Source organism: Ctenocephalides felis, unplaced genomic scaffold (genome assembly GCF_003426905.1).
Source record: "Ctenocephalides felis isolate EL2017-DRISC unplaced genomic scaffold, ASM342690v1 CF-g0.4_SCAFFOLD_00845, whole genome shotgun sequence".
NCBI lineage: Eukaryota > Metazoa > Arthropoda > Insecta > Siphonaptera > Pulicidae > Ctenocephalides > Ctenocephalides felis.
The window spans coordinates 23,484,718-23,506,135 of record NW_020536999.1 but is presented as its reverse complement, the minus strand read 5'-3'; the positions used below and the strand labels follow the sequence as shown (position 1 = coordinate 23,506,135).

At 29.7% G+C, this 21,418-nt stretch overlaps 2 protein-coding genes and 1 long non-coding RNA gene across 3 annotated transcripts in view; all 3 read left to right on the top strand.

The window, feature by feature from the left end:
• The window catches only part of LOC113371669 (Krueppel-like factor luna), a 531,563-nt gene extending 528,918 nt beyond the window's left edge, over window positions 1-2,645 (top strand). Inside the window, exon 5 of the mRNA XM_026612332.1 lies at window positions 1,837-2,645. Within this exon, the coding sequence (XP_026468117.1) occupies window positions 1,837-2,012 (176 nt within the window). The 3' untranslated portion in view covers window positions 2,013-2,645. The remainder of the gene's footprint in view (window positions 1-1,836) is intronic.
• An 11,085-nt stretch (window positions 2,646-13,730) lies between these two features.
• Window positions 13,731-14,100, top strand: LOC113372742. The gene is made up of 3 exons (XR_003366793.1): window positions 13,731-13,760; window positions 13,887-13,956; window positions 14,029-14,100. It is a non-coding gene; the product is annotated as an uncharacterized LOC113372742 (long non-coding RNA).
• A 4,291-nt stretch (window positions 14,101-18,391) lies between these two features.
• LOC113380670 lies at window positions 18,392-21,213 on the top strand. Its single transcript, XM_026619824.1, has 9 exons — window positions 18,392-18,533; window positions 18,689-18,843; window positions 18,914-19,070; window positions 19,423-19,596; window positions 19,666-19,815; window positions 19,882-20,169; window positions 20,226-20,472; window positions 20,529-20,802; window positions 20,958-21,213. Exons 1-9 carry the CDS (start codon window positions 18,392-18,394, stop codon window positions 21,183-21,185), a joined length of 1,815 nt encoding a protein of 604 aa, XP_026475609.1. The 3' UTR covers window positions 21,186-21,213.
• Window positions 21,214-21,418: the final 205 nt, after the last annotated feature.

The following is a 21,418-nucleotide window of genomic DNA, read 5'->3' as shown; positions in this document are numbered from 1 at the left end:
TTGCTATCTATCTTATTTTTACTCCAAACAACGTTTTATATTTAAATTTTTTGCTTCTAAATTCTCTTTTATCCTTGGTAATTTACAAAGCAGGTCTGTTTAGCCTTTTGCCCAAGTCCGTTCCATGTTAATCTATAATTACCTCATGTCCTAAACTTACCTGACCGCAAGTTCGCACAGTTTAAGATTGGGTGCGATTAGTAGTCATCAAAGGATCAAATTAGAGCACCCTTCAAAGAGCACCCCGCCTTGGTGGCACCTAATGTGTTTATGGGAGGACATCGGGTATATTGTTGGTCGTCGAAACGGGAGTTATTAATTATATCATGTTAATTGTTTAAGGTGTCTCTAACCTCTTTTTCGAGTTGACTTAGGGCAAAATAGTGTTAGAAAATTCTGCCTAATCAAAATCACTATTTATAAACAATGAATGGTTGTTTAATAGTTGTCTTTGTTAGTTGAATTGAATACATATACTTGTATTAAATCACCAATTCTTGATGCGTTTCTGCATATCTGATGAACTTTCAATACTTATTTAAGAGCAGGACAGCTAAAGGCTTATTGTTATAGAATCTTGAATGATATTTACAATATTTTTCACTTGCCGTAGGGTAAGTTATAGTAATCGCAAAAAATCGAAAATGAATATTTGTATATATGTTTGTCATACCTTAGAAAAATGGATGTATGTGTGTGTGCGGATACAAATTTTCATCGACGATTTCGGGACACCGATCAACCAATTTGAATAATTCAAAAAGCATTCGATTCGTATTGATAAGAAGACGTGCTGATTAGTTTTTTGTAACTTAGTTTTTAATAGAACGGAGCATCCGATTTTAATAATTCAAAAAACATTTTGTATATGTATGTTTTAGTATTTGTTTTGTATGTATGCATGCTTGTATTGCTAAATGAAGAACTGATTAATTTTTTGGAAAGACAAGTCTAGCGGTTTCAGAGATAGAGTAAAAAAGTTAAAAAACGCCATTTGGCGGTCAAAAATGATCATTAGACATATGCATATCAAATTATCAGATATTTTATGGAGACTTCAATAATGTGTATTAATTTAGTTTACATTTCTATGGGCTCCGTAACATAATTTGTCCGTTAGACAGCGACGCGGCTCTTATGCGCTTCGATATTTCATCTAAAGCAGTGCGATCGCTTTGAAAAAAAAATCAAATTTCCAAAATATTTCTATATGATTTTTTTTTTAATTTTATTTTTTGTACGGAAAGTTCCAGCAATATGTCTTAAGGCACGATGCTATACACCACTAATTTTATTTTTATTCGGCATATAAACCGTACTGCATGATATTGTCATAGCTTTAGTCACGCAATATACAGAACTGTGCAAGTTCGTCATTTTTGGCATGTAATATAAAATTTCACCAGCCATTAATTGTTTCAACAACAGAAGCAAAAAGTTTTCTGAATCCCTCAAATCGGATGCTCCGTTCTTTCAAAAAGTGTCATTTTTGCTCATTTGCCTCCGTATCTCTAAAACGGCTGAACCTGTCTGCCAAAAACTAATCACCACATCTCCTCATTATTACGAATTGAATGTTTTTTTGGATAATTCAAATCGGATGCTCCGTTCTCTCCAAAACTCGATTTCTATTTTGGACGATTACAATAACTTACCCTATAGAAAGTTAATGAGACCAAATATTCAATTCATTAGAAAATAAGGAAATACCATTTATGATCATCAATATCATCAGTTCCTTTACCATTTTTTTCTCCTGTTGTGTAAACATAAAGCTCATCTTTATTTTAAATATTTTCATTATAATTCAATTTTAATGTGTCCTTTACCTTCTAGGCGAAAAACCCTACATCTGTTCCTGGGAAGGTTGCACATGGCGTTTTGCGCGATCTGATGAACTCACACGTCACTACCGAAAACATACTGGTGCCAAACCCTTCAAGTGTCACCAATGCGAAAGGTGCTTCTCCAGATCGGACCATCTCGCTTTACATCTGAGGAGACATGTCTGAACGAAGATCAAGAAGACGATGTTGAACCATAGTTGTAGAAATGATGGTAGTTATAAGAGACGTCGTGGATGAAGAGCATAAATTTTTGGAAAAATTTTGGTAACTTATGGTGATGGATTTGGGTTTATAATTTGTTTGGATCGTAGATTTAAACGCATTTTGTGTAGTGTTGTAATTGAATTTTGTTGTTTGGATTAAAAAATGTCCTGGAGACAACTAGTTGAGCATATTTTACACTATTTTTTGTATAAGTCTACGATTCCAATTTTTTTCACATCGGAATATAAATCTTGTTTTTGTTTTTTTCATCAGTTTTGCATTATTGTTTAGTATAATGTTACGATTTGAACAAAGTTTCAACAAACATTTATCATTTTGCATCATTAACCGTTTCGCTAACGAGAGTGTTTTTCACACAGCTGTACGAGCCACCAATTCCTCCAATTTTGTTTTAATATAGGGTAGAGCGGGTAAAAAGGTCCAACACCGATATCTCAAAAACACAGAAAGTTAAAAAAAATTAACAACAATATTTAAAAGTAGAAAAAAGATATATAACTTATTATACTTGAGACTTCGCTATCATGAGATAAACGCCAATGTTTGAAAATCCATAACAAAAGTATTTTTTTTCGTTGTTTTTTTTTGGTTGTGAGCACTACTGTTTAGTTTACGAGACCTTGATATAATTTTTATGTATACGTTATTCAATTGTTCATAATACGTATTTTTATTTTTAAACTAGAATCAACTTAAAAATTTTTTTATACAACCCCTATAAACTGAACCTTTACCCCAGCAAAGGTGTAAACATAAACAATAGTAAATAAAAAAGTAAATTAAGTTTAAAAAAGCAATTTAGCAAGAGATAAATTAAATAAATAGTTGTTCCAACTCTGCTCGTAAATGTTTTTGACGATATACGTATTTGTTGTGAGATCATTAGATTGGTTTTAACAATACAATTGCTAAAAGTCAAAATGGACTTCTATGACCCGCCCTATCCTATTGCAAACATTATCAAAAAAAAATATTTCAAAATTAAAAATTGCCATAAAACGTTTGAATACTCAATTGTTTAACTCAGAATAATAAATATTGAAGCAAAAGTCGACACACTCGTTAATGTCTTAAAAGTCTTAGCGAAATCGTTAATGTATATTTTTATTCTTGAGGTCAATATTTCAAAATCAAATTTTGTTTTAGAACCATATTTTGCTTATCTTAGGTATTTTTCCAAAAATTTATGGGGTAAATAAATGGTAATTTTACCGTGACCTTTTATCGATTAGTGTTTTGTAGACCTTTTACACTAATTTAAACTTTAATTAGTTAATTAATTAATTAAATATTGTACCATAAGTCACTGCCACGTACGATAAAACAGTTTCTTATAAAAGAAATGAAGATAATTGATGCTAAATGTTTAGTTAAAATAATGTAATAATAATAATTTAGTATTTAAGAATGCCTATAAATAAATTAAATATTTCTTTAGATAAAACTAGCTGTAGATGTAACGACTCCATGATGGATCGTACAATTTTCGTATAAATGTTTTTTTTGTTGTAAATATAATGGATTTGTAGTCTAAATGTATTTTTCAAGAAATTCGTAGATTTTTTAAAATGTTGGTGCAATATACTAAGTGGTCAAGAAAAAAGGTGTTTAAAAAAGCATTTATATTGATAGTTTAGAAAAAAATTACCATCTTGGTCAGGATTCGTTTTCCTCGGAAACTTTTGCGATTTTTTATTTTATTTGCACGCAAATTTTCCTGTGATAAAAGATTTGAAATGTGGTGGATGTGTTTAGGTAATAACCAAAAGAAATACGGTTTTGAAATTAGAGTGAGTTTATATATATATATGAAATACCGAAATCGGATCTTTAGCCGGTTTTGTTTTGTACATAAAATTTAGAATTTAAGATCATGATATATTTTTTTCAGCATCGTCATTTTTAGTATTTGTTGTTAATCGATTGATGAATAATTGTTTAATTTATGCTTAGATGAAAATTCTTCCGCAGCAGTGCTATTATTATTGCTTTTCTTAATTGATAAGTGAATATTATATAATATTAATTAGGATTTCTCAAATTAGTCTCGGAAATGAGAAATGATTCCATTCGCTGATTTATAGATAAGATAATTTTTGATAAATTAATTATTTAATATTATAGAAATGCTTCCTATCGCCTTATCTTTCATATTTGTATTAAAAACGTTGAAGAAAATAATAAATTTTATTTAGAATGGACGATTTGATCTGCCTTTGATATTCGAATGATTCGCTTGGAAGTATATTTGGATAAGTTGTAGAAAATCCTGTTATCTATAAAATGTTATAGACCATACAGAAAACTCTGTATACTTCAAAAATGACTTTGAAACTAGAAACTTATTTCGAATGCGTTATGTATTATAATGCAGCGATTTTACGATGCACTTTTTATCGTAACTTGAATATAGAAAAATCTTAAAAAATAATTGTAATTTTTTTATCGTAACTTGAATATAGAAAAATCTTAAAAAATAATTATATAATTCAGGCCACAAATAATATAATGTTACAAATTGTCAGACAAATCGTTCATTCCACGACACAATTGAAAATTGATAAAAAATACGTTTTTTTTATTTTGCTTTTTAATGTTGTTGATAAATAAAATTAATTTAAATTATATTTTTAAAAAATGTTTTTCTTCAAACATCATCTCCATTTTAATTGTATGATCGATAATGTGTCAAAAGTATTAACTGAAGACTGGTCACCTTATAATAAATGGCAAAAAAAATATTTAAAAAAAATTATATACACATATATGTATTTATATATATATATATATATATATATATATATATATATGAGCGAATATTTTGCGCTATAAAAAAAATAAAATTAGCTTTGATATAAATTAACTTTTAAGTAGTTGTTTAAAGTTTTAAACGATATACATCTGTAGTATTTTGGAAACAGATTTATTTAATTTAATTGTAGGGCTGATAGAAAGTTATGTGAATGCTAAATGATTGTTTATAATGGAGAGGAAATTCCTTGAAATTAACTTACCGGTGCTAGGTCTAATGATAGATATGATTTTTGGATATTTAATATCGGATATTAAATTAATTTGTAACACCGAACCATTTTAGATGATTTTTTTATTTAAGTTATTCGAATATTTTAATCTTGTGATAAACATGTTTTTTTTTCTTCAAGTGGGACTAGGACCTTTGAATAATTAAATTTTACTTCATCAATTTCCAGCTTTCTTATTTTAATAGTTTTATTCATATTTAGTGGATAAGCTATAATTATTATTAGACTGAGCACCGAAAGTCGATTCCAAAAGCAAAACCAAATAATGCAAAAAAGAGTATATTTTTTAGAATGCGATATTTTTTGTGTTCGCACAAATTGTTCGCACGAAATTTCTTCCCCAGTTGTTAGAGGATTTACAGATTTAAATCAAATTTACAATATGACATAAAAATAATAATATAACTAACGTTCTATTTTTTAAAAATAAAACGAAGCGTTGTGGATTCTCGTGTATTTTTGGTAATCGATATATTATAGTCATTTTTTAGATATTTCACTAATTGTGTACATATAGTAGATAAAGAAAATTACATTTTTATTCTTTGTCGCGCATGAACCCATATCAGCTGCAGCATTATTTATAGCATTTATTTATTATAAGCATTCAGTATGAGAAGGAATTTGTACGAAACGAAACGATCATCAATAAATTCTATGATAATTTTTGTAGACTTACAATAAATAGGTATACACTATGTGGGGACACTAGCTCTCACACTATCGGATAACCTTTGCAGAGGTAGTTGTATGAAGGGTTGCTATTCCCTAAAATAGTGCGAATATATTTTCGTAACTTGTATATTTGACAAATTTGTACAAGTGCTCTTCAGTAATTTTGTATACTTTAAAATCAAGAAAGTTTTCCAGCGTGCATTTATTAAATTTACGATTTTTCTTAAATCACACAAAGTGTATATCTTTCAAGTAGTACATTTAATACCAAGGTGATACCAAAAAAATAATAATTTTCGTACTATGGCTAATATGGGTTTATGTGCTTTTGTAAATAAAAATATCATCTCATTGTTGTGAATTTATAAAAAGTGTAGTTTTCATTGCCTTTCTGAAGTCACCATTTTAAGTAACAATTTTATTAGCCGACTGCCCGAGAAAAGCGTATGCCGCTATGTGAAACTATAGCTGGTGGTAGCGACACACATCGGTCAAACATTTTTTATAAAAATTGATCTAGGTTTCAATATATTTATAAATGTAGTTACGATAATATAAAATACACTGACAGTCGGTTATTGTTTGGAATTGAACATATTTTTTTGTGTTTTCGGATACTTTAAGATAAGCTATGAAAACTCTATGGTTGTCGAAATTTTGCCAAAATACATTTTGTGAACACGGTTAATAAAAAGCAGGCAGAAAAATATTTTTCTTTTAGTAATTATGATGGCTTTTTGCTCTTAACTATGAATAGTGCTATAAATATAGCTAATTAGTTTACAAAAATTGGAATTATTTTTGGATGTTATCGGTTGCAAAGCGAAAAGCGTTCATAACTCCACTTTTTATGCAGACAGGGTGTGCTGGCTTGGATCGATGGTAAAAAAGCTGAAAGGAAGATAGTTATTTAAATAATTTAATTGAAATTACTAGAAATGTTATTGATAGAGCAAGCTTATCCGAGAATATGCCTATTGAATTTTGTTGCATTCTGGTTCGCACACTCTGTTTTATTATTTTTATTCAAGTCATTTGTAAACGAAAGTAAAAGAATGTAATACGCCTGATAGAAATATATTATTACGAAATAATATATTATGCAGTCTAGTGGTAAATTTGTACAAATTTGTATTTAAAAAAAAAGTTTGAAAAAAAAACCAACGAACGGTTGATGAGTTCTTCCGTAAACCAAAAAAATTAAAAAAAACTACATAGCTGTAACTAATAATTTTAAAAATAAATATGAAACAAAACAGAGCAAAAAAATTAAATAAAATTGAATAAAAGAATAAAACATGCATCGAAACGATTTTATACTTGCTTAAAATATTTGTCAAATAAAAAAATGCATATCTTTAACTAAAAAAAACACAATGAGAGTATTGAAAAAAATTGCCCCTGCTCCCGGAATTGGAGCGCCTTTCTATGCGCCCCCCGGGAAGGGCAACATGTCGCTTCCGATGTTTATTTGCTCTGTTATTTAAAAAAAATTGCGCAAAAAAATTAAATAAATGAATATTGATAAATTTTAGTCGTTCGCTGGAATTCCGTTCAAGGCTTTCAGCTTTTGTGTAGCTAAATCAATGTACACGAAAATTCGTTAAGTTTTTTGTAATAATTTCTAAAAAATCTATAAATATATATATATCATTATATGAAGAAGAAATTTTTTAAATTTTAATATTCAAGATGATTTTCATGAGATTCCATATTGTGCGAGGATTTTTTTTAAAAAAAATGTATATGTGAATTGTATTTTTTTTCGTTTTTTTTTTGTTACGAAAGTAAACAGCGCTGAATGGCTCATCGAAAAGAAATTAATAATCATTCCGATTTTATTTGGATACATGTATTTATTATTGGATTTTTCAAGTTTTGTTTTCTGAACCGATATAGCAAGTGTACATTACACATTCAATTGATCGTTTTAATTGATTTTTTTCGCAATATTAAAAAAACAATCAAAACTTTGTTCTGAAAACACAACTTAAAAATATTTTGTTAAGAAACTCACAAATATATGTGTATATATATATATATATATATATATATATATATGTATGTATGTGTGTATGTATGTATGTATGTTTTTGTGTAATTTTTCTCGCCAACAATTTACCAACAGCGCCCTTTCTAATCGTCTACACATAATTTAATTTTGTTAAAAATGCGCAAATATTATTTAATTAGATAAGTAAGATTGAAATAAAAGATTTATATATTATTGAGTCATTCAGTCTGCAACCCAGACTTATTTTCAAGGTGCGCCACTGCTTTTTTCACTTAAACATGTAAATAATTGTTTAGGAATAATGTCTGTTATTATATAAATTTAGATTTTAATTATATTATTTGAGATTCGGTCGTGCTTTTGTGCGATTTTTTATATATTATATTTGTTTAATAAAATGTCTAATATATCTTTATTTACCAGTGCATAAAATTTAATATATTTTTAATTTAATAGATGTTAGCCATATATTATATATATTATATTTAATGGATAAAAATGTCTGTTTTTACGTTAGTTGATATGTTTAGAATTATTTGTTGAGATATATTTTTGTCATTGCATTTAAGCGATGTAAATAGATATTATATAATATTATATTTGTAGGTTTTAAGCAGTGGCGGACATTTTATGGGTCACTTGTACGTTTATTATTATAAGCTTGTATTTCTGCTCATTGCAAAATAAACGTTCCTGTTAAAATAACACTGAAGAAATTTTATTTTAATATATAAATAACATTTTTAAGAAACGTTATTAGAAATATTATATGTAGTCAGTATTTGTTTTTAATATTTGCTTTTAGCGAGTGAAGTGAATTTTAGTCAATAACTAGTATATGATTTTTCAGATAACATCAGGATCAATAGCTAATATATGCTAAATTTTAGCTATGGTTTACAGACATTTTTTTCAGAAAAGTCTTTGTCTCATGTGTTATTTAGAGATAATATCTTGACCAATGTGTGATTTTTTGTACAACATCCTGGCTAATATGTGACATATGTTTATGAATATTTTGGCTTGTGTATGATTTTTAATCAGCATGCTGGCAGTTGTTAAGGTGAATATTAATTTTATTTTTTATTATCATAATTTACATATTTAACAAGAAATGTTACTAATATTTTTGTAAATTTTAATCCTACTTTTCGCACCTTGGCAAGATTTAAATAAACGCGATTTATAATTTTTATAACATTAATATATGATGTCGAATTATTGTATTATTTAGAGCAAGGATGAGCAACTTTTTTAAGTCAAGGCCGCAAATTTTGTGGTGGGTCGTACCTTTTAATTTAATTTAATTATATTTTTTATTATTAAATATCACTAATATTTTTCTTTACAGGTGATCTAATATTCTCATTTTCTCTCACTAGTGCGCTGTACAGAGCTTTGAAAGCTCGCATGCAGATGGAGCGAGCTTTTATCATGAAAGGGGCCAAGGCAAGACTGATGAAGCTTTTGTTTCGAACTTTCTTATTAAAAAATAAAATGTAAGCTTTATAGTTTGATTTGTTCAAATATTATCTCGTAACACCTCATTTAATCGTGTGAGATTTTGTTTATGCGTTTTTTTTTTATTAAATTCTATGTAACTGTTGAGCTTTTTATCTAACATGAATTGTACAAATTAAACTTGTCGGGCGCATGGCATCGTGCCTTAAGGCAAATTGCTGGAACTTCCCATACCGTAACGAAATGTTCGAACAATATTAAATGTTTTCAAATAGATTATTATAAATATTGTATTGTCTAATATTTATAAGAATTATATCAACTGAATTGCAAAGTTGAAATTATTTATTTAAAGTATATGAGTGAGCATTAGAACTTTAGTCAGAATTAAAAATAAAATCTGAATTATTTTCGATATACAAAAAAAATTTAAACAGAATTTTTTTTCCAAAGTCAATTATTTTGTTAAAACAAGCAGAAAGTTTTTTGAGTCATTTAAATCGGACGCTTAGTTCTCTCAAAAACTGCCATTTTTGCACATTTAGCTCTGTATCTCCGAAACGGCCGGACCTGCTTTTGCAAAAACTAATCACCTCTTTTCCCAATCATCAAAAATTGAATGTTTTCTAGATCATTGAAATCGGATGCTCCGTTCTCTCAAAAACTCGCACTCTTTGCTCTTTATCTTTCAATTTCGATTTTTGGACGATTACAATAACTTACCTTACGGAAAGTTAAAAAAAGAACTATTTGTTTAAATTCCTACACTAGAATACCCCGTAAGATTCATATACCACATAAAAATAAAGCGAACAAAACAATCGTGCAAAATTAAATTCGCATAAAACCATTTAATAAAATCACACAATAACTGATTAAATTAACTGTCCATAGGGTAAGTTATAGTAATCGCACAAAAATCGAAAATGAACATTTTGCATATCTTTACGTTTCAAAATACGGGAAGTTCCAGCAATTTGCCGTAAAGCACGATGCCATGCACTACTAGTTGATTGTATTGATAGTATTGATTGGAAAAAAGTAAGGACGTGTGTTACGAATAGAATTCAAATGTCAAATAGTGTGTTTTCAAATTACAGAAATTTCGATACCAAGGTGATGGTCTCATCTTCAGTGTAATTTTGAAACAGAAAAGAAAACAAAAATACTTTTAATTTTGTTTTATAATTATATATACAAACGCACAAATTAATAAGACGCAAATACAAATAAAAACATAGTTAATACAAATAATACTTCACAATTAAATCAAATATATAAATCAAACAGAACTAGATGCAAATATGTAATAATTTCGACCACCTCACCAGGAAGGTTGAATTCAGACTGATTGTGAGGTACAAACCTTTCGTATTGCACCCTCTGTGGTTCTGAACCCGAAACTATTCAATTAGATAACAATTTTTGAATTTCAGCATCATCTGGTAACAATTCTTAGTTTTGTCCCTTTCTGACCCCATATAAGAAATGCGTAATTTCCAACAAAAATCATTCTGGATTTGGAGCTCGCTTCGTGTACACTACAGTCAGTGGTAAGTCTTTTAAAAATATTTATGTATTATGTAATAGTTTCGTACATTCAATTTCAAATACGTGTCATGGAATTTGTTTTTATCGATTCGATTTGACTTGATTTTCTGTTGAATTATAACTATAAGAATGTAAATAAATTGATGTAAATATTCGTCTCTTTTATATTAAACGATTTACGTTACATTTTCTAATTCAATATATTTGTGCTGAAGAGTCGCCTTAGTGTTTATTGTTGTGAAAATATTAAATTTTAGCCATTGAGTTAACATAAATAATTTAATGCAATATTTATATTGTAAAGTTTTAATATAAATCTTATGTTTCAAATATTTCAAATTGACTACATTTGTTTTGTTTCAGATTTCATACAGTGTTTTGCGCAGTGGCGGATTGCTTCGGGGATTTATTCTGCATAGATTTTTTTTATTTAATCACATTTACAATTTTTAATTATTTTTTATAATTCTTTAAAGTTATAATTCTGAGTTATTTGCGTCCACATTTTAATTATTTTTTTTTTTGTTCGTGCGACGACTTATTCGTAATTTTAATATCGTTTAAAACGATTTCCGTGTTTAAATGTGTTCCTGTCGCCTACCCCCCACGGCAGGTTCAAGTAATTCGCGTTTCGTTAATAAATTAATTAGATATATTAATTTTTTTCATTCGGTGTATGGATCCTTGCGATGTTTTTCCCAGAAGCAACGCAACCCCATACACTTTAATTTCTAATTAGTATTATATGTACAATGTTTCATTTTTTGGAATTATTTTATCAGTAGCATGGATGTAAATAACTCGTCTAAAAACTTTGTTCAATAAATTACTTGTTTTTATTTTGACTGATTTTTCTGCTGTAATGTAACGAACATATTCTAATTAAATAATTTAAATTTTTTGTGATTGCACAATAAGTCTCCTAAACGGAGAAATGTTGAAGACGTACTGTTTGAAGTTAAAAAAAAAAGGTATTATGTTACAAAACCCTAAATTGTGTAAAAATAACTAAAATTAACATTTATTTTAGTGTAAATGGGCCTCAACTAAAGATACCAGGAGTTAGAATACTACAACGAACAGGAGAACATGTGCACCGATATGATGTACCGGAGGATTGGAATGAATAAGAGCAGGCTGCCAAATAGTATTTGTAGGTCTTTGTCTATTTCATTTGTTTAAAGTCACTTTTCATTTCAGGGTTGCAGAGTTAATTTCTTTCCGCAACGGTAAGCACCAGGACTGCCAGATGACCGCCAGGAGGTTGTGGTGGATTAAAAAGGTTGAGGGTACCCTTTTTGGGGTGCAATGACTGCTATTTGGTACATTTTAGCATTGCATTTGCCAATATACAGGGTTTGCCTTAGCGCCCCAATCTGACTTTTAATAAAAACCGGTAATTATCTGTGGAGTGCGCAACTAACTACACGAATGAAACAGAATCTATACTTATTAACTTATTTAATGTTACCTAGTTGTGTTTGTCGGTGCGAAGATATGGCTGTATTTTTGTAGTCATGTCTTAAGTTTAAATTCTGATATACTATTGTTTTGGTTGATCATGAACCTTGAAATTATAGATGTGTATAATACGGCGTGATGACAAAGGGAATCGCTTACAATCGGAGAACTCTCGCATTTTCTGGATTGTGTTCTTCGCCCATGGAACAACACACGCACCAATATACACTAACTGCCCGGAGGCTGGCGTCCTACTGGCTCGATTGACTACCTCAAAGGACTGATACTTAAAAAGTGATTGCGACTTTGTAACGACAGCATGCAATGTTTCCAAAGTGTTGCACAACCTTTAGTGCAAACTACATCCGCCACCCGCCTATATGGTTCCTGTCGTATGAGGTCCAAAGTCGCAATTGTTTGCGTTCTATAAAACCATCGTACATCGTTTCCAAGGAGTTGCACAACCCTTAGTGCAAACTAAATCCCCTCCTGCCTAAAAGGTTCCTATCGTATGAGGTCCGGAGTCGCGATCGTCTTTTAGTATCAGTCCTCTTAGGTGGTCAATCCAGTACGTAGCACACAGGCCCTCGCTTAGTTAGTGCATAGTGATGGTATGTTGTACCAGGAAAAAACATGATCTCGAAAAATCCGAGTTTTCCGATTTTAAGCTTTCCCCTTCGTAATTACGCCGTTCTATACATTTTTAATAGTTTCTAGCTTTATGATTGCCCAATCGTTTGTACATTCGAATTTAGGCTTAAGACATCACTGTACATAAGTGCAGTCGAGCTCTCGGATCTGTAAACATGACTCGGTAACAATCAATAAGTTGATAAGTAGATTTCGTTTTAATCGTGTAGTTAGTTAAAATCTCCACTGGTAACTGCAGGTTTTGTTGAGTCGAATTAGGACACTAAGGTAAAACCTTCATATTGGGAAGTGAGATGCTAAACATACCAAATAGCAATCATTACACTCTATCAAGAGTACCCTTAACTCTTTCAGTTCACCTCAATAAGGATATGTACAGGTTTTTTGTATTCATAAGTTAATATTAAGTAACTAGACCTTAGTTAGATATAAGTATATAATATTTTTAATTTTGTTATCGGGGCCCCGTTTGTATGTATGCCCCTATTTTTAGGGGCACTTGTGTTGTTTTTATCTCATTTCAGATATCTTTCCAAGGAAACTGCTTACGAAGCATACAGGTACTAGCAAAAAACCTCTACCGAATAGAAAGACATGTGCAAGTGAGTACCAAGAACTACTTCCACAACCCATAGGAGAAAATTGGTCAGAGTAATTGATGTACCAAGACACTAAAATTATTAGCACATTGCTAAGTAATATGTATAAATCATTTTTCTTTATATATTTTAAACCAATTTTTATTTCAGGCTTACAGAATTAATTTTTTTTCGCACCACAAAGCACCAGCACACTTCCAAATAACTGCCAGGAGGATAGGCATATGTAGAGGTTTTTATCGTATTATCGTTAATTAGACATTAGTTATGGCCATATATTCTTTTATTAATATAATCGGGGCCTCGTTTGTAAATTCGTCCCTATTAGGGGCATTTATGTTTTTTTTTTTCATTTCAGATGTCTTTCCAAGAAGACATTGTATTGTATGTCTTACCAAGACCACTACCGAATTAAAGGACATGTGCAAGTGGGTACCTACAATTACTTCTACAACCCATAGGAATAAATATAATGAAATTCTATGTTTACCTCTTTTTAGGTCTTACACGAGATTTGCCAGAAAATGAACTAGAACTCAAAACCAACGAGCACCACTATACGCCCACAACTGAATTGACGGAAGATATGACATAATCGAAAGGAAAATTAACTGTGAGATAAGACTTTCTATTATTATTGTATAGTTAGTAATATTATTGTATTATAGTAGTATTTAGTTAATGTCAGGTTAGGGGGCGTTTTGACATTAAAATTTTCGGTCGTACCTTTTTTGGGGTTGTTCGCGTACTTTTATTCAGAGCTCAAAAGGGTGGCGTTATGAAAGAGCCTTTCTTATATTTTTCGCGCTTTTCTTCAGATTAATTAATTAATTATGATTTGTCATAGGCTGGGAACCTATGAAGTTTTTTTCCAAGTGTTTACATGGTGGATCTGGGGGGTACATCATGTAAATGCTCTTTTTTTATAAATTTACAATCACCGCTAAAATACTAAAGTACACATTTTATATTCATTTTTTTTGTTTACCACGAGAGGTTCTTTCATTTTTAAAAACCGAAATTTTGGGGTACATTAGGTCATTTCGCGGGGGTTCTTTTGGCGTTATATTCGGGTCAGTTAGGTATAATTAGTTTGTAAGTTAATTTAAGTGGATTAGGGCTGCACAAATCGATACTTAGTAGTATTTACACTATATCCATTTCCATCTGAAATGTTAGAAACGTAAATATGAATAAAAGTATCTATTTCTGTGGCGATACCACATTAAAAAAAACGCGCCTGGCAACTTCACCTCATGGGTGGCGTGGAAGAAAGTTGCAACCTAATTAAGTACATATAATTATCAAAATTAAAATATTTAGTTAATTATGTTAATTAATATACATAAATGTATCAATATATGTGCACACATCAAAGTAATATTGAAATATCTTAAAATAAAAATTTCAAAATAATCTTTGCTTTTTAATATGTGGTTAATGTTATTTTTAATTTTTTTTCAGATCTTCATAAAGAATGAATAAAAGAAAGCTTATTAGATGCTTTCAGAAAGATGAACTTTAGTCAGAATTAAAAATAAAATCTGATTTATTTTCGATATACAAAAAAAATTATTTTTGAAAAAAAATCCAACAAAAATTTTTCATGAAACAAAACAAGCGGAAAGTTTTTCGAATCATTTAAATCGGACGCTTAGTTCTCTCCAAAACTGCCATTTTTTACACATTTAGCTCCGTAACTTTGAAATTACTGGGCTTGCCTTTGCCAAAAAATAATAAACTCTTCTCCAAATCATTACTAATTGAATGTTTTTTAGATCATTCAAATCGGATGCTCCGTTCTCTCAATTACTCGATTTCTATTTTCTGCACTCTTTGCAGTTATTTCCGTAACTGCTGGACCTGCCTTTCCCAAAAACTAATCAGCACAACTCCCTATCAATAGGAATCGAATGTTTTTTTTAACCATTCAAATCGGTTGATCCATGCGCCTGAAAACGTGGACGAAAAATTGCGAACACACAAAACACACACACAAATCCAATTTTTTTGAGGTAAGCCAAAATGTTCAAATCCAATTTTTCTGAGGTAAGCCAAAATGTTCAAATCCATTTTTTCTGCGGTAAGCCAAAATGTTCAGATACGTCTGAAACGTCAAGATTTGCAAAAATTTTAATTTTTGTTTTTCGGCCCATTGCTATAACTTACCCTACGGGAAGTTATTAATATACAATAATTTTTAGCAATAATATACTCAAGCAACTCGGTAAACTTTAAAATCGTTATCGGTAATCGAAAACTATAAAAATCCTACGACAATAAAAAACCTACGATGCATTATATATATATATATATATATATATATATAATAAAATTTTTAACATATATTTATATATATATATATATATATATATATGGGTTTATTTATTTTTCCATCCATATTGTATGTCCGAAGACGCGTTCCCCAGGTTTCCTTCGGCAAGGTTTCCAGCATGGAAATTAAAACGCATACAATTTGCATTTTTTTTGAATTAAATATACAAACTATTATTTATTTTCAAAAGCATATATTATTAAATGAATAAACATGTGATCAATTTTGATGTGTTTCAAGTGATTTTGAAATTTTTTAATGCTGTTTTTTGCGATGCATTTCCTGAGAACCATGAGGTCGTATTGATCGTCAGTTTATATACGGATACTAATACATACACGAGGTGGAAATTGTGGGAGAGCTGGTGTTGAGGTTTATTCAAAATTAGTTTTGTTTACGTGTTATGATTTATATGTATATATATATATATATATATATATATATATATATAATAGATTTTTTTGTTCGACGTCGAGACATATCGTGAATGATGTTTTTCAGCCAGTCGTCGAAATAAAAGATATATATATATATATATATATATATATATATATATATATATATATATAATGAGCGACATGTATGATTTCAAGAAGACGTCAACATAAAAATATTATATATATATATATATATATATATATATATACTAACTTTTGAAAGTTAGTTTAATATTTCATTATTTTATCTTCGCAACTTGTATAAATATTAAATGCCCGTAATTATTGATTATTAGTTACGGATTGATTCTAATAAATAAAATTGATGATTCAAAATTAATTTATTTACTATAATGAATAATATAGAAGAAATTTAATTTCGTTACCAAACTATTTAGGTATTTAATTTTTTTATTGGTCTGTTACTTTATATAAGTAACTTTTTGTGTTGATTCACGATGTATTGAATTGATATTAGAAATTGTTTATTTATTATCTATATTACACCAACAGTTTAAAAGTAATAAAAAAATGTAAGAAATGGATGTACTTTTGTTAAATAATTTATTTTTACTAGTTTTTGAGTGTTTTTGTGTGTTTTTGAGTGAAGTTGCTGTGGGGTCTTTCAATGTTTGAAAAGACTTTATATTTACCAAATGTAAAGATATTTCTCAATCACTTCACTCATTTCAATCGAATTAAATGCTATAAATATTTTTACAATCACAAAACTTTATTTTCAACAATTTGCCTACACACCGAGTTGTTCGTGGGTTTTTTGTTGTTGAATATTTTAATTTTAAAGAACTCGCTTCAATACTTTCTATTTAATTGTTAGAAAGATATAATACTGTAAAATATTGCACATCATTTAGTTTTCTACAATTTCTTTAAAAACCGCATTTAAGTCAGATGAATGTTTCAAAAGTTATAACGAATTTTGTTCACTTCTAAATTGATGATTTATTTTCAATAACGATTTTAAGGTATACTGTCTTGCTGTATAGTGTTATTTTGTATATTTGATAATAATATAATTATTTAAAAATTTTATATTTATTTTTATTATAAAAAAATAAGTGCATAAAAGATGCTGGAAATTTTTATATTAAACTTTAAATAACCTTATATATTAAATTGCAAATTAGAATATTATTCGATAATTATTTGAATATTATTATATATGTTAAATAAATAAATAAATAAATAATGTAACAGAATATTGTAGATCTACAATGATCGATCATTAAAATTTATATAATGCATTCAGGAAAATCATTAATATATAAATACATAAGAAGTTACAAATTTATCAATTTATTTTTTTACTTATAATTAAGATTTTAAAGTATACCAAAATATTGTAGATGCTTTTAGCATTAGAAAATATTATAGATTATCCTACTTTATACCAATTTGTTATATACTCTCTTTGATTTAGAATTTAAATAATATGTTTTATATATTTATATGGTCCTATAAACGCTAGTTCATTAGCCATATTCCAGTATTTAGATTTAAATCAAATACAAACTTTGCGTTATAAACCAATACATTTTATTAATCCATGTTGCTTGATATTATAAATGTGTAAAGGGTTGAAAGAAAAAATAGCGTACCCCCAGCTACGTTATTACTGTTCACTATTTGCATTTGACCATATAAATTAATATATGTGTGAAAATATACAACACAACTGAATTTATAAATGGAGATATATATATATATATATATATATATATATATATATATATATAGTTGAGAAAATGCATTCAGGAAATTCGTTTTATCAGATGTCAGAAATCGGATATAATTAACCTGCACGCAAATTTACCTGTCTTGGAAATAATTGCTGTTATGTGATTATAATTAGTTAATTGTTTAGTCTTTGGAAAATGATTTCTAAGTGGTTTTAACCAGGGATGGAACGAACATGATATTCGTCCAAATAGTAATGGAGAATATTTTTAAGTATTATTATTATTTTCATTATTATGTGTGTGTAGGTGTGAATGTGGATTATCATATATATATATATATATATATATATATATATATATATATATATATATATATATATTTGAAGGAATGATGTGGAGTAGTGTACCTGCCGATCCACCTGCGCCTCCAGGAAGGACGAAACACAGCGTTACTCTTCTTGGTGGTAGACTTTACCTTCTTGGAGGTAAAAATGGTAACATACCATTGAAGGACTTGTGGGCTTACAGATTAGGTAAACTGTAGAATATATATATTTATCTCATTAACTCTAAGGAACATTTAAAAATATCTATTTTTTTTTTAATTAAATGGCTGATATATGAATATGTAAGTATATGAAATTTCAAACAAAAGTTTATTAATATCAATAAATATTATTTTTTCAAGCTGACGGAAAATGGCAAAAATTAATCCCTTCTGGAGAAGTACCACCAAGTCTTCAAGAGCACTCTGCCGTAGGTTACAAAGGACATTTATATGTTTTCGGGGGTGAAGTAGGGTTTTCAAGTACAGAGACCCCTTTATGGGTATACAGTGTACAGGTGCATTGATACAAATAATATTTTTCGCTATTATTTGTTACAAAAATACTTATTTTGTCATTATTTTCAGGACAACAGATGGCGAAAGGTGCGTTTCAATAAAACGGATCAAGCTCCTCGTGGTAGAAGAGGTCACTGTGCCCTTATTTTTGGAGGTCATATGCTTCTTCATGGTGGTTATCAGGATTTAAGAGGATCTTCTGATGAGTTATGGGCTTTTAATTTTGGTAAATATTTGTATATCTATGTGCAACTTGATATCTTTGTAATACCTCTGAAATATTCACAAAACTTATCAAGAATATTTTTGCTTTTCCATCTTAGATTAAAACAGTTTTATTTAGGACATTATGATTTTAGAAAATATTGTAGGTTATTTATTTTGGTACAAATTTTCTAAATACATTTTTTTAATGGATTTGTTCAAAACATATATACGAGTAATAAATTTTAGCAGAATATAACCATTTTGAATTGTATTTCAATATTTAATATCGATTTAGGTATACTGAGTTGTTGTGGGATCTTCAGATATATACTAAATAAATGAACAATAATAAATAAAATGCTTCCTTGTAGAAACTGAAACTTGGAAACTTTTGTGGCCTCGTAAAAGAAAAGGAAGTGACAATAATTCATTAGTGCCCCCTCCGAGGCACAAACACAGTGCAGTAATTAATGGAAATGACATTTGGATCTATGGTGGTATGACGGATTTGCAAGAACGACAAGATTTGTGGAAATGGAACACTTGTAAATATAATTGAAAATCCTAATACATTGGTAATGGGTAATTGATGATATTTTTGTTTGTACATGCAGCACGTCAAGAATGGAGTTGCATCAAAAATGGCAAGATGAGTCCAGGTCCTTTGCATAGTCATGCAGCTTGTAGACTTCCTGGATCAATGTTGATATTTGGTGGAGAGACTTCTGGAAATTTATCCAATGACTCTTGGCGCTTTAGCTTTGGTAAAATAATAATATTAACTGCTAATAATATTTACCAGTTTTATCAAGAATTTTACTGATCCGCAGGTACAGAAACTTGGGATAAACTTTCTACGGTAGGCGTAGGTCCGCAACCGCGTTCCCAAAGTATTGCTTTAGCAGTTTCTTCTTTGCATTTAAAACCGGAAGCTTCTACAGCAACACCATCAGCATCATCGAGTTCTTCAATATTAACGACGACGCCTTCCAGCATTTGTCAAAAACCACCTTCGTATTGCTTTCCGGGAAACAGAGTGTCTCCATGTCCTGACGACGATATACCGCCTCCTCCTTACGAAGAAAGCATTCAGAACGGAAATAGTTCCAACACTGCAGGTAATAGAAATTTAAACAATAAGAAATGAGTAGATGTTTATGAGAGTGCATTTTAGGCGTTGGATTTTTGAAAGAAATCACTAAAAATATTCCTAAATTTGGCGCGAGCTCCAGGTGCAACTACTCGGTTCTTCCCAGCGCTGACGACAGCACCGAAAACCTTTTAAGAACCAATGACGAAGACGAGCCTTCTAATCTTCCTAGATCACATAGCTCATATGCGTTTCAGCTATGCAAAATACCACGGGATCATGTTTCAGTACCAAATTTCCGAGCCCTATCGCCAACAACTGAAAACTCCAGGTAACTTATTTAACATAAAGTGTTGTACCGAAATACTCATATTTTGTTTATATCAGTGAAACGAATAGAAGATTTCGTCCAAATGGTGAACAAAGTTATTCTTCTCATTTGTGCGATGGAGATGACATCCCAAAATCGGCATCTGTGCGTTTTAAGGAAACAAAACTTTCTGAAGACAACGAAACAACTTCTGACTATGCCAGTGCAGAGACAGTTAACAGGTTGAATGAACAATCAGGATTATTTGGATTCTGCAATCCCCATTATTTAGGACCTGACGTTCAGCATATATTGATGAAGAGAAATGATGACGACGCCAGAGCTCAGCAAGTAAAAAATCATTGTTGCAATTATTTATTATCTCTTCTAACTTTTAAAGTAATTTATTTGTATAATGCATAAACAATTAGTAGAGAATCAAATAATTTATAATATTGCCTTAGGTCAAATAGTAGAAATATTATCGCGGCTTGTACCTTTTTCAGGCCCGTCGAGCTTTAGATACTCCTGATTCAGGGATGGACAACCCTCCATTTTGTGCAGAGGATGGTGTAGAATTGATGGCTCTTCCTGTTAGAAAAACAAGGGCCCGTAGTGCTGGTCGTGGTGATGGACAGAGCAGGTTACCCTTGTTTGTTTATATTCTTGGCGGTAAAGAACAACAAGCATCGGTATTTCAAAAACCACTTTCGGTTTGGAGATTGCAACTGTAAAACAAAGTTATTATTTAGTTTTTAACTAATATTTATTCATTTATTGTGATATCTGGGATGGTACGTTTTTTTCCACAAATTAGACAGATTAGGAAAAATTCAAAATTTGTAATGTTTTATTAAACCGAAGTAAAAGATATATACATTATTTTGGTTTATGTTGATTGAGAACAGGAGCATCCTAATCAAAGATTCAGGAGAACAGAAGCTCTCAGTTCAAAGATTCATTAGCA

Bases quoted from the DNA above. Each gene is read 5' to 3' on its own strand.
- LOC113380670 (XM_026619824.1), top strand. From the start codon at position 18,392: ATGTGGAGTAGTGTACCTGCCGATCCACCTGCGCCTCCAGGAAGGACG. The intron at 18,844-18,913 runs GTGCATTGATAC...CATTATTTTCAG, and splicing joins TATGGGTATACAGTGTACAG to GACAACAGATGGCGAAAGGT. The intron at 20,170-20,225 runs GTAATAGAAATT...AGTGCATTTTAG, and splicing joins AAATAGTTCCAACACTGCAG to GCGTTGGATTTTTGAAAGAA.